The 14,025-nt window shown below is 37.5% G+C and overlaps 1 protein-coding gene across 1 annotated transcript in view; it reads left to right on the top strand.

Moving 5' to 3' along the window:
* The first annotated feature begins 1,624 nt into the window (after positions 1–1,624).
* Positions 1,625–14,025, top strand: part of Mtmr7 (myotubularin related protein 7) — a 92,964-nt gene continuing 80,563 nt past the window's right edge. The window contains exon 1 of the mRNA XM_046425982.2: positions 1,625–1,734. Coding sequence (XP_046281938.2) covers positions 1,711–1,734 — 24 coding nt within the window. The 5' untranslated portion in view covers positions 1,625–1,710. The remainder of the gene's footprint in view (positions 1,735–14,025) is intronic.

Genomic DNA, 14,025 nt, shown 5'->3' with positions numbered 1-14,025 from the left:
CATTTTAACCCACACTGAATTTCTAACTTAGATTAACCTGTGAATTTTTTTCTTAGTGCCAGGCTGCTTAAATTGTTCAGATTTACATTTCCTCACTGCCAATTAATTCTTTTAAACTTACGCTAATAATACTTATATGAAAAAATTGCTCATTGAGTAAACTCTTGATTAGCCTACCAGTGGAGGGATAGAAGAGCCTTGAAAGCACACATTTCAAGATCATTATCCCAGTCAGAATGATTTCCTCTAAAAAAGATATGATTCTTGTATCATGTAAGATGGAATTTAGAGATGGAAGCTACATTTAAGATTATCTGGCCATGTGACCTTCTCATGTAATAAATGGAGTGACAGAGGCCAATGTTGGGATGAGAATGCTCTTGAGTCTATTCCTGGTGCTCTTTAGTGAAAGAACATGAATACATAATAAATACTAGTAAAAGGTCACTCTTGTCATCTGAAAACTGTGGTTTATAGTACTAGAGCTGTAGATGAAACAAGATGAATGAAGAGGATCTGGAAATTTTAAAATAAACTCAACTCTGTATCAAATAAACAATTTTTTGGAAAACTGTAATGTGCATATCAGGTATTGAAAAGGGAGGTAAAAAATTCCCCACTGTCAAATAATGTGTCACACAGATGAGTAAGAGCTAGAAAAAAAATTGAATAGACGTCTTTCCAAGAACTATGTACAATTCTGTGAAATTTTGGTCATGATGGAGTGTTTTAAACTTAGGGCCACAAGAAAAGAAGGTGGAGGTCATTTCTTCTCTTTGGCTTTCCCAGTGGCTTAATGATACCTCAGAATAGATGCTTTGTATCTTCGTAGCTTCCAGTTCAGTTTGTGCTAGGTAAAGAGAAAAACACACACCCAATACAGTGCCAAGGGAAAAGTGTCTCTTGCAACAGTCCCAACAGTGAAATCGCAGGTTGATGTGAGATGCCTGATTTAATAGCACACTTACTGGGGTGCGAACACTGTTGCTATTATTTCCACTAGTCCCAAATGTTATGCCGGCTGAGTCTGTGCCAAAACAGAGAGGGAGCCCACTAGGCCATACTGCAACCTCAGTTGTGTGGGGCAGTCCTTTTTTTCCTGCCCCCCTGTGAAATACCATCTATCGCAGGACGCTCTCTGGAAGGAAGCCCAAGAGGATGTGAAGTGGCGCATATTCCCCATCTGTCCTCTGAGAGGCCACACCCAACACAAGGCCCTCATTGTGTCTTGGGGAACAGTAGATCCACAGTACTAGGGGGCCGGCTGCCCCTCTTTTATACTTTTTTTTTTTTTAGACGAGGTCTTGCTCTGCTCCCCATGCTGGCCCAATACTGGGCTTCAGCGACCCCCGCACCTCAGCCTCCTGAGTAGCTGGGATCACAGGCACGCCACCACCCGGGTTTTCGGGTGGTCCTCTTAAAAGGAAGCCAGCGCCTCTCACTGCAGTGACCACAGCCACGGAGTGGGGGAAGCAGCTCAGGCCACGCAGGTGGGAGAAGGCGCAGAGCCGCGCGCCCAGCACCGCGCAGGCGCCCCGGGTCTAGCACTCGGGGCCCGGCGCGGGCGCGGCGCACCTGGAGGCGGAGCTAAGCCTCGTCGCCGCGTGCTCCCGCGCGCGAAGCCCCCTCCCCGGGCCCCTCCCGCCGCGCTGCAGTCGCGCAGGTGCGTGAGGCCGCGCCCGCTGGGGACCCTGCAGACGTGGACCCGCCATGGAGCACATCCGCACGCCCAAGGTTGGTGGCACCCGCGCGAGCGGAGGAGGGAGAGAAGGAGGAGGGATGCTGAGCGCGCAGGAGGCTCGACTTCCCTGCAGGGAGCTGGCAGAGCTTGGACCGCGAGCCGAGCGAGGGAGGAGCAGGCGGCGCTTAAGCATCTCTCCTCCGGTCCCTAGGAGGCCGGCCTTTCTCTGGCTGTTTCGCAGGCCTAGCTTTAGCTAACCTCTTGTCCTTGGTGCTCCCTAGACGTGGGGTTGAGCAGGAGGGAACTCGGCTTGTGTGTCAATTAACAGACTGCCAATAACTGTTTCCATCTCTTCTGGCACTAGGCTTTTAAAAATTTCATATGTATTTTTAAAAACTGTTGACAGTTCTGAGGAGTTGAAAGGGAGACAGACCTTTCAGTAGAAGGAAAAGGAGGTATATGCAGGTGGACTGGATGCACTTGAAAGCATGTTGAATCTTAAGCTTCAGACTCACCATCCTCACTCTTCCCAGGCTAGCTTCAAGGGACCTTTCATAGAACTGATGATCAGTGTTTGCCCTAGGTTGAATGAGGGTGTGTTCCTGCCTTTTCCAGTCTGTTTAGTTATTTGGGGAGAAAGATGCAGTTTATAGATCCATCCACTGGTGTATTTTAAACAACGCCACCTTTTGCCACTCCACCCAAGTGACTGGTCCCTGATTATACAGTTAAATAACATTTCCTGGAATCCTTGGCTCAGTGCCAAACCTTCCTACCCGTAGTTGTACTGGTAATATAATTTAGAATGAAAATGATTGTCATTCCTGCCTGGTGAAAACCCTGAACTAGTGAGAGAATACATTTAAAAATCCTATTGGCTGTTTCTTGTTTCTACCACCACAGCTCCTTTACATCTCGGATGGTCTCCTATTCAAACTCTACGTTCATAACAGAGTTAGGTCAAAGCTCTTCATCTTAGTGGACAGAGAGCTCAGGTAGCTTCAGGAATATGGCTCATTTCATGGAAAGAGGGAGACAGTTTGCTTTATACCCAGCCAAAAAAAAAAAAAAAAAAAACAACTTTATTCCTAAATTGTAATAGTTCCCCAGTATCTATTTCTAAAAGCCTGTTTAAAATTGTCGCATGCCAGTGAAAGAATAAATCTTTTGCTTTGCTAGAGAATGCTAGTTTCTATAGTATATTTACATTGCACTGATTTTACACTATAGAATTAAATTGTTGCTTCACAGTCAGGAAATTGTAAACTTAGAAGACAGTGCCATAAACCACAAGATAGGTGGTTCAAAGCTTTCAGGGTTTAAGTGGTACTAAATAATTTATTCCAAAATGACAAATTTAACTCATGGATTCACTCTGCCCTTGCCAAGGACATCTCTTCTTCTTTAAAGAGGAAGAGGGCCCTTTATAAGAATTGTATGTGATAAGAATGTCAGAAGCAGGAATGAATGGACAACATGGCATTGGATATCGTTTTCTTATAGAATATAAATGTTGGGGAGTAAAGACTGTTTCTAGTCCATAGTCACATTCATCCTGCATAAAATCTTATGTGTAAATCTGATTATTCTTAAACTTGATTTCATAAACACCCTTCAAACAGTGTAGTACTTCAAGTTAGAAATCCCCTTCTATGTAGAAATGGAAAGAAATTGTGGTGATGTAGACTTATCTGAAGTGTCTCTGAATTGGGGAATGGTTAACATATACGATATTGCAGGGAAATAAATATAAAATTACACAGGTGGGGAGATGAGATTTATCTATTCACTCATTTCATTCCACAAGCATTTGAGAATCTTTCATGTATTATGCTTGGTGTTACGGGCCAGGGGACTCACAGACTGGAAGGGGAGCCACTTGTAAATATGCCATTGCATGATGGAAAAATGTACAAGATACAGTAGGTGGAGAGGGGAGAATGGATAAAAGATCAGCTCTACCATCAAGGGTGAGGAAAGCTTGCTTAGAAGAGCTGAGAGTGAACATGGGAGGAGTCAAGGAAGGCCAGGAGCATTTGAGCCAGCAATCGTGTAGGGGTGTGTGTGTGTGTATATACATACATACATATACCTATATGTTATATACTAATAAATAATTACAAAGAAGTCGAAATCTCAAAGAAGCTAAAAACAATAACACTGGTAAAAATTAAAGATCCCTTGTGTTAAACAACACCCTCCTTTAGATTTACATTTTTTAGTCCAAAATTAATTTTCATCATCTAAATGAAAAAGAGAACAAGATTACTTTCAGAGCATGTGTTATAAAATGTAAAGTTGTCAAATGATCGTATGCATCTTTGTTGTTTGCTCCCATCATACCCTGAGAAAATTGAATAGACAGTTTTCCTTTGATTTCGTGGTTTCATGTCTTGGGTTTGTACTGGGTTGATGTTAATGTGTCTGAGATCCTAGCTAAGTAATCTACTTTTTCTGGAAGGCATTTTTTTTTCCCCGTCTGGGTTTATGTGACCATTCGTGGATTTGGAGCAATATTTACCATGGGGATTGCAGGATTTTATTTAAGAGGAAAAGAAATATATGCATGTGTAACATACAGTTGCTTTCCTATTACAATGCAAAGGATTCATTTAGTCTTCAAAAGCTATATAGTAGCCATCACAGCCTCTTTGTTTTGCTTCAGTCTCTGGAGTGCAGTTTAAGGAGACACAGGCACATGAATAATTTGGAACGCTTTGCACATATCTCTTTGTGTGTGTGTGTGTTTAACTGAAGCCTTGAATACCATGTGCTAAGCAGAGCACTCATCTCCCAGAATGATTCCTCTATAGTCAAAATCATTTTCAAAGGACAAGCTTACTTGTTGTTGGGTTTAAGTGAAAACACCAAGTGCTACCTGTACTCTTTGTAGTGTACTTTTAGGTTCCTACTTCACTGACTGGCTTCCTTTAACACTCTGAAAACTTTCCAGTAAGAAATTATTCTGCTAGAAGCTTAGGAATAATTTGAGTTCAGATACTATCTAGTTATATGAAAAGACTTCAGAGCTCCTAGAGATAATTGGAAGTGTTTGTGGACCTTAGTTTGGTCCTAGATGGATGCTAATCTGTCTGGCATCCTGGATAAATAAACTTTCTTTGGAAAGCATATCCTCACATCTGTAAATTGGAGTTATAAAACAGAATTTGTGATAATCTTTAAAACAGATCTTCAAAATGTCTTCTCTTCTTCTCTACCCCCACACCCAAGCCTGAGATGTTACTCTAAGAGCCTCCTAAGTGGGCTCCTAATTTACTCCTTTGCTCCTCTCTAATCCCTTTTCCACAGAGGGGTCTGGATGTTGCTTTTATGATCCAGATTGATCATATATTGCTTCTCTGCTAAAATTCTTGGGTGGCTTTTCTTTGTACCCAAGATACAAAGTAAGACTCTTCAAGAGGCCCATAGGACCCTGTGTAGACTGATCCCTTCTTACTTTTCTAGCCTTGTTTTGTGACCATCTTCTTTTTTACTTACTGTCTGTTCTCTGATCACAAATGGCCTTTGTGGGCTTCTCAAAGGTGCAGGTTCTCTTCTACCTTGGGACTTGTGTACTGTTGTTACATCTGAGAGAATACTAATCCTCTGTCTTCATACCTCAAATTCTAGTTTCAAATTAAATGTAATTTCCTCAGAGAAGCTATCCCATTTTCATCAGACCTGCCTGTCGTATTTTATCATAGAAGTTTATTTTCCCTTTATGTTCCACATTACAGTTATTGTATTTATTGGAGTGATAGTTATTTAATGTTAAGTCCCCTTCTTAACTGGAAGCTCTCTGAGGGTGAGGATTGTATTCACCCCCGTATCTACAGTTCTTAACACAGTGCCTGGTACCAAGTAAGCATGTGGCAAATAAATTAAAAATCAAAGGAATGAATAATTATTGATTTTGGTACTTCATTTTAAAGAATTTTTGTTAGCGTGCATTGCACCCATGATTTGACATTATTGTGAATTCTGTAACAATATTAGCGTGAAGTATTTGTGGAGGTCAATATATCTTATGTAGTATTGGTATATGAGTGTCGCAATATTATAAGCATATGTGTAATCACAAAATATATTGTAATGAGATAACGTAAAATTCACCATTTTTATCACATGAAGTATAAAATTCAGTGGTTTCAGACATTTACAAAGTTGTGCAACCACCACAACTATTCAGTTCCAGAACATTTTCTTTTCTCCCAAAGAAATCCGGTATCCATCAGTAGTTAATCTTAAATTATAATACAATATCTTACCCTATCTATGTTAAATATTGTTTTGTTGGGCTTAAACTATTGTTTAATCCCTTACTCTGTTTTAGATTCTGATATACATCTACTATTTCTCTCAGTTTGGTACTTTCCACTATTTAATAATGTGCTTGCCTCCTATTACCCTATCTTTTATCTCATCCAAGAAATAAACTAAATTAGAGGCATGAAAATTTTTAGTGACTTAAGCTATTTACTTTCATCTCTCAGGATCTTGGCCCTGATAGCAGATGTACTTGTTCTCTCTGTTTGGTTTCATTTACCAGTTTATGAGTCTGTCCTCTAATACCCCTCCAAATAGCTTATTGGAGAAAGAAAGGAAGTACAAATGGTCTAAAATGACTGAGTGACTCCATGATGTTCCTGCTGACTGATGGTTTCCTTTTTTAGGTTTATACAAAGTTCCATTAAAGAACTCATTTTAGAATCTTGCTTAAAATTAATGTCAAACTCACCAACTTATCTGCATCATCCATTTAAAAATAGTTATCTTGTTTTAAGGTTCTCTAAGTGAGGGAAAGACATTGAGTCACAGATTTTCTTTCTCCATTTCATTCACCATCATTATACCATTGGCACTAAGGGGTAGTACTCCTTTTATTTTCATTTAGCAAATATTTTTTAAGTTATAGAATTAATAAAGAGTACTGTAGGAATTAACTACTGTTAATATTTGAGTACATTTTCTTCTGGCATGTTTTAATTTGTATGCATCAAATTTTTTGTTTGTTTAGAAATTTAGGATCATGTGGATCAATTTTGTAGATTGCCTTTTTTAACTTACCATCATATTGTAGTCTGAAAAAACATACTTTAGAAGATTCTGGGTGTTTTAAAATTCTATGGAAATATTATCACATTAACCATTTCCCCATTTTAAGGCTATTCTACTAAAGTTAATTATTTATGAACATTTATTAATATTGTCTGCATATCTAGGATGGAGCCCTAGATGGAATTATTCAGCGAAGATGAAGGATTTTTATGGCTGAGATAGGTTGCCAAATGACTTCCCAAAATGTTACATCATTTTCCATTTTCAGAAACAGGGTATAGAGTATCTTTTTTATTGTATCTTTGTTCTCTTATTGAAAGACCATTTGCTAATTTAAAGGGGAGAATAGCACTTCATTTTTCTAGGGTATTTTGTTGTAACTAGAGGCTGAAGCTTTTTCAAACATGAGTATTGACTATTTTGTTACTTTTCTGAATTATCTTTTTTCCCATTATAGCAGTTGGTGATGTGTATGTGAATAGTGTGTATACATATATTTTAATAACAACCTATTGAGATATAATTCAGATACCCTAAAATTCAGCCTCTTAAAATATGTAATTTTATGTATTTTTAAATGTTCACAGAATTTTACAACCACCATCATTATCTAATGCCACAACATTTCATTTGCCCCCCAAAAAGAAACCCCATACACACTAGTGATCACTCCCCATTTTCCCCTCTCCCACCCATAGCTGCCACTAATGTACTTTCTGTCCCTACCATATTTTCTGGAAATTTCATATAAACTAAATCATATACTGTGTGGCCTTTTGTGGCTTTCCTTTTTACTCAGCATGATGCTTTTCTGGTTTGTCCAACTTGGATCTGCCATGTTCATCAGCATTTGTGTTACCATTTTTTGGCTATTATTGAAGAGTGCTGCTGTGAACTTTTGTGTATAGGCTTTTGTGTGGACTTATGTTCTTATTTCTTTTGGTTAGAAGTTTATTTCTCCAAGATTAGAGTTGCTGAATTAATTATAGAGAAACTTTATGTTTAACATTGTAAGGAACTACCAGATTGTTTTCTGAAGTAGCCGCACCATTTAAAACCCCACCAACGATGTCTAAGGGTTCCAGTTTTAAACCCTCACCAACACTTGCTATTGTCTGTCTTTTTTATTTTAGCCATTCTAGTGGGTAAGAAGTGATATGCAATCTGTGGTTTTGACTTGCATTTCTCCAGTGAATGATGATGATGAGCATCTTTCATGTGCTTATTGACCATTTGTATATCTTCTTTAAAGAAATACCTATTCAAATCCTGTGTTCATTTTTCAATTGAGTTTTTTATCTTTTTAATTAGTAAGTTGCGGGAGTCCTTATGCATTATGAATACAAATCCCTAATCAAATATATGATTTGCACATGTTTTCTCCCATTCTGTAGGTTTTTCCTTTCACAGTTTTGATGGTGTACTTTGATGCACAAAAGTTTTTAATTTTGATGAAGTCTAGTTTACTTGGGGACTGGGGATGTAACTCAATGGCAGAGTGCTTGCCTAGCATACGTGAGATCCTGGGTTTAATCTCTAGCACTTCAAAAAACAAAAGTCTAGTTTATTTATTTTTTTCTTTTTTTGTATTACATCTATGTATTTTTTAAAAATCTTCTTTTTCTGATTATAAAAGTTTATATTACAGAAAAATTAGTTTAAAAAAGCAGAGGCATAATCTCAACACTCAGAAAAAAAACTACTACTATGTATATATATTCAGTCCTTTTCTTCACATATAAATGGAAATGTAATTTAAAACAAAATTGGGTCCATTTTTCTCTTTCATTCTACCTGAGTGTGCGCATGCATGTGTATGTACGCGTGCTGTGTGTATGATTTTAGTGAATAAGAATCAATTTTATATGTCACAGTATACCATAAATATTTTTTCTCATTTTAGTAAATGTTCTTCTGAAAAGCATTTTTCATAAGTACATAAATACACATTCTGTGGATGCACTGTAAGTTATTTAGTGTTGGGAAGCAGTTCTCTGTGGGTCATTCACATTTTTATACTTTTATTCTGAACTATTTATTCAGAAAAAAACTATCTGTTTATTATAATCTCTTGATGAACAGTTTGGGAAGAGAGAAGTAGTTTCCTTCTTAGTAACAGAGGGCAAGTTTGATTCCTATCTGGGATAATAAAAATGTTTTTCCCTTATGGGCAAAGGTTAAACAGGTTTGTTATCAGCCTCCTTAGACTATTGGCATTTCTTAAATTCTGAGCTTAAAAGTTCTGCATCTATGACACAGATTCTCTCTGTATGTATCAAAGGATTATGAATATCAACTGTTTCATATAGTCTCATAGGTCATACTCCTTCATGTACAGTGAGTATAACATCCTTTATTTGTCTCCCAGAGACTTGTGTCTTCTCTCAGTGCCAATGAAACTGTGGGATGTACTTGTCAGGCTATAAGCAAGCAAGTTAAAATCTCAGATGCTTCCAAGTTCTTGACAGTTTATCCTCTAGTATTTGATAGTTAATGTGTCTCAATTTTTTCACTATAATAACTGATAAACATAACTGCGTTTAAATTGTTGTGTAGATCTCTTTATTGCCTCAGATTAAATTTCAAAGTTATATTTTTTGTTTCCATTTCTGTATATATTAAGATTTTGATGCCTTTTCCTACAGTTTCCTCTAGGATCGTGTCTGCTTCTAGGATAGCAGAGGAACACATAAAAAAATCATTCTTGAGAATGATATATGAAGTATGGTTTATTCTTATTTATTCTTATTATGGTTTATTCTCATTTCTTTGCTTACTGATATGATTGAGATTAGTTTTTGTGTCTGTGGTCATTTGTAGCAGTACCAGTTCAATAATGGTAGTAATGAAAGGAAATCCTTAAAGAGCCCTATAGCTACTTCACTAGGCACTGCTCTGTAGCTTTACACAATTAATACACTTAGTCCTCAAAATTATCCTATGAGATGAGGACTGTTTAGTCCATTTAACAGATGAGGAAACTGAAGATAAATAAATTAATCAATTGTAAAAGGCAAAAGGAAGACTCAGATTAGCCAGTGTATCCCTAAAATTTGTGTTAACAACTGCACTATTTTGTGTTTTGATTTTGAGAATAGGAGAGAGAATGTCTTTTGGCTTCCTGTGGCTCTCAGACCTAGTTCCCGGCCTTCTGCAGCCTGCTTCTCTCCTTGCCTCTAGGTGAATGGTCTGTCTCTGTGTTATCAAACATTCCCCTCACTTTTTCTTGATATTGCAGTTTGCTTTTATCAAAAGAACCAAGCTCAGAATTGTGTTTTGATTCAGGTTTGTCTAAAGAGAGATTATTGTCCAAGTGTTAGACTCTCTTGTTGCCCAGTATTTAACAACTGTTGAGGAGATAGTCTATATAGTCAAATCTGCTCTCTCACTTCAAAGACAAAGCTGATGAGTTTGTTGTAGTGAACTAGTTATGGCTGCACAATTATGTCTTCTTTAGTTTCTCAAGTCTAAGCCAAATAATCACTTAAATTGCAGTTAATCATTCCTCAGAAATCCACACTTCTTAAAATCCTCACTTTTGATAGGTCTGGCCAGTGTTTGTTTGAGGCCTAATTGTCCTCAGCGAGGCTTGGGTGTGCACAACACACAGTCTGTCTTAGAACTTAAGAATCCATAATCCTTCATTTCATGTTTATGCACAAATGCAGCCAGCTGCAAGGTACCTTTCTGATTAGGTGAATACAGACTACATGTATGTGTATGTTGTGTGTGTGTATGTGTACGTGTGTTATAGTCAAAATGACATGAAGAGAAATAGAGTAACAAGGTTGTTGGTTAGGAGTAAGTTAACATTGTTATTTAATATATGATGATAATACAGTCTTTAAGATAAAATGACGTTTGAACAGAGAGATAATTTTAGAACATTCTTACCACCCAAAAAGAAATTCTACATCTACTAATAAGCATTTCCTCTTTCTTTCTCTCCACACCTTAGAAAAACACTAATCTACTTTCTACCTCTGTAGATTTGCCTAATTTGCATATTTTATATAAATGGAATCATGTAATACATGGCCCATTATGACTAACTTTTTTCATTCAGGTTAATATTTTCAAGGTTTATTCATATTATAGCATGTACCAGTACTTCATTCATATATTTCTTTGCTGAATAATGTACCATTTTATGAATAAACTCACACTTGTTTATGCTTTTACCAGTTGATAGATATTTTGAGTTGTTTTCACTGTTTATTATTAATAGTGCAGCTATGAACATTTGTGTACAGGTTTTTGGACAAATGTGTTTTCAGTTCTCTTAGGCATATACCCAGGAAAGGAAGCGTTGGGTTTGTAACCATATGCCTAATCTTTTGAGAAATTAACATTTTTCCAAAGATGCTACCCTATTCAACAGAGGTGTTTGGGAGTTCCAATTTTACCAAATCCTTACCCACATTTATTATTATCTGTTCTTTTGATGGTAGTTATCCTAATGGGTGTGAAGTAGTAGCATACTGGAGTTTGATTTGCATTTTTCCTGATGGATAATTATCTCAAACATATTTTCATGTGCATATTAATTATTGCCGCAGTCTGGCTGGGCACACAATCACGAGCCACCACACAGCTTGTAGATTCAAACAGCAACTCTTTATTCCCGAACTCACACCAGCCGTCTACAATCACGTTCTGGGGAAATCCACGTTCTCTTCCCAAATCCTCCTTCTCTCCCAAATTCACCTCCACTGGGCTTCTATCTCCAAAATATACTGTCTGAATCCCGTGAGAACTCAAGGGGAACTCAGGCAGCAGGATACGCCCTATTCCCAGCAGGAATAATCTTAAACCTTAAACCTGGAACCTAAACTGGGAACGCCCTAAACAAGATTATCTTAAAACCGGGAACACCCTAATCTGCCTTGGTCCTTGAGCAAGGTTAAGTACATTCAATGTCACTGCAACATGGGGTACGCTGGCAAGGAAATTGTCATACTTACTTGGCTAATGGCTCCCAGCAAATTATCTTATATCTTCTTTGAAGAAATATCTATTTAAATCATTTTTCATTTTTTGTTGTTGTTGAGTTGTAAGTGGTATTTATGGATTCCGGTTAATAGATCTCAACTGGATATATGACTTGCAAATATTTTCTTCCCTTTTGTGGGATGTCTTTTCATTTTCTTCTTGTTGCCCTCTGAAATACAAACCTTTTAAATTTTGATGAAGTCCAATTTATCTGTTTACCTATTTTTTTTTTTTGGTTGCTTTTGCTTTATGTATCCTATCTGGGAATCCACTGCCTTTTCCAAGGTCACAGAAGTTTACACTGTTTAGGTCTTAAATTTACTTACAATTAATATTCGTATATTGTTTTAGTCAGCTTTTTCACTGCTGTGACTAAAAGACCTGACCAGAACAATTGTAGAAGAGGAAAAGTTTACTTGTGGGCTCACGGTTTCAGAGGTCACAGTCCATAGACAGCATGGCTCCATTCCTCCGGGCTCAAGGTGAGGCAGGATATCATGGCAGAAGAGTATGGTAGAGGGAAGCAGCTCACATGATGATCAGAAATTCGCAGAGAGAGCAAGCTCCACTCACCAGATACAAATATATACCCTAAAGCTATGACCCTAATGCTCCACCTCCTCCAGTTACCACTCAATTAATCCCATCAGGGCATTAATCCTTTGATCAGGTTAAGGCTCACAACCTAATCATTTTTCCTCTAGACCTTCTTGCATTGTCTCATATGTGAGCTTTTGAGGGACAACTCGCATCCAAACCACAACATATATGATGTGAGTTAGAGATTCATCATTTTTATTACATGTGGAATTCCAGTTATCCCCAGCACTATTTTTTGAAAAACCTTTTTTTTTTTTTTTTTTTTAATCCCGAATAATCGTCTTGACTCCCATGTTGAAATCAGTCCACCATAAGTGCATGTGTTTCTTGCTGGACTCTCAGTTCTTTCCTGTGTTCTCTATGTCTATCTTTAGCCATTATCCAACAGTCTTGATGACTATAGCTAGGTGTATCATTTTGATTGAATTAACTGAAGTCCTTCAAAGGCTTATTTTTCTAATATATTACTTGTTAGAGACTGAACAGAGAACATAGTTAACTTAAACAATGTGGAACACAGTAACTTTTAGTTGTTTTTATTATTTATCATCATTGCAAAAGGACTTTGCCCCAGGTTTATATGCTGAAAAACTTCCATGAAAGAATTTTATTTAAGAATAAAAAAGAATTTTCTTAATCCAGACATTTCATTTGACCTACTTATTCACTTCCCCACTGCACAATGGGTTTAAATATTTTTTTCCTCTGGAGGCCTTCTATAAAGAGTGGCTTTGTGTAACCCAACTCTAGTTCACACCCATGCTTCAGAGAATATTTTTCTTTAATAAAAACATTAATCTCTGCAAGCACATGGATTTTAGGAAAGGTATCCAGCTCAGCTTAGGAAGCCTCTGCAGTGTGGCCTGTGAGGCAAAGCCTCAGGGACATGGCCCCAGATTCCTGAGGGAGGGGTCTTTTTGGAATGGATATGTGCAGAAGAAACTGGGAAACACTTTGACTTTTTAGTGGAGGAATATAACAGAGTAACATGGGCACTGCCATTAAAGAAGATGCAGTTAAGGTATTATACACCTCAAAACTTATTATACACCTCAAACTTTTTTTATTTTTTATTTTTTTTCCCATTCTGAACAGGACAAGCTGTGAACTAGGTATGAAATTAAAGCTCTTGACCAGACACCCAGGATTCCGAGACTTTGTCCCTGTAAGGTTCAGTTTTGTATTCTTATATTGCACTCAGAGGGAGCCCCAAAAGCTCATTTTGTGCCATATTTCTTAGGTCCGGAACAGTCTCAACTATTTTTTTCTAGTGCCCTTTCCCCTGGTGGACAGCTAGTTAAAGCCTTTGGGAGTAAAAGTACTTCCCAGGACATAAACCGAACCCTTCCTCCCACAGCCATTTAAAATAGTTTAAAAATAACTCCCACTTAAAGTTTTGTGGCAGGCTATGACAACTTTATAAAAATTGTATGTTTACTTTTCTTCTCTTTTTCACTTATTAAAACACTGCTTATCACGGATTCCCGGAGAAATAAATTTATTGCCAAGCTATGAAAGAAAGTTTTATTCCTTCAGGCATGTAGCAAAGCATGAGTTATTCTGCATGTTCAAGGTGAAATTCAGCTAGTTTGAGCAGTGGTAGTTTAAGAAAGGGATTCTGCCTTTTGGGCTAAGCAGATAGATTCAAAGACTTTGTTCTTGAATTTATTCATTCATTTATATTTTCAGCAAAT

The sequence above is a fragment of the Marmota monax genome, unplaced genomic scaffold, assembly GCF_021218885.2.
Source record: "Marmota monax isolate L192 unplaced genomic scaffold, Marmota_monax_Labrador192_F-V1.1 WCK01_AAM20220418_F8-fsc00197, whole genome shotgun sequence".
Classification (NCBI taxonomy): Eukaryota; Metazoa; Chordata; class Mammalia; order Rodentia; family Sciuridae; genus Marmota; species Marmota monax.
This window is presented reverse-complemented; position numbering and strand designations above follow the sequence as displayed.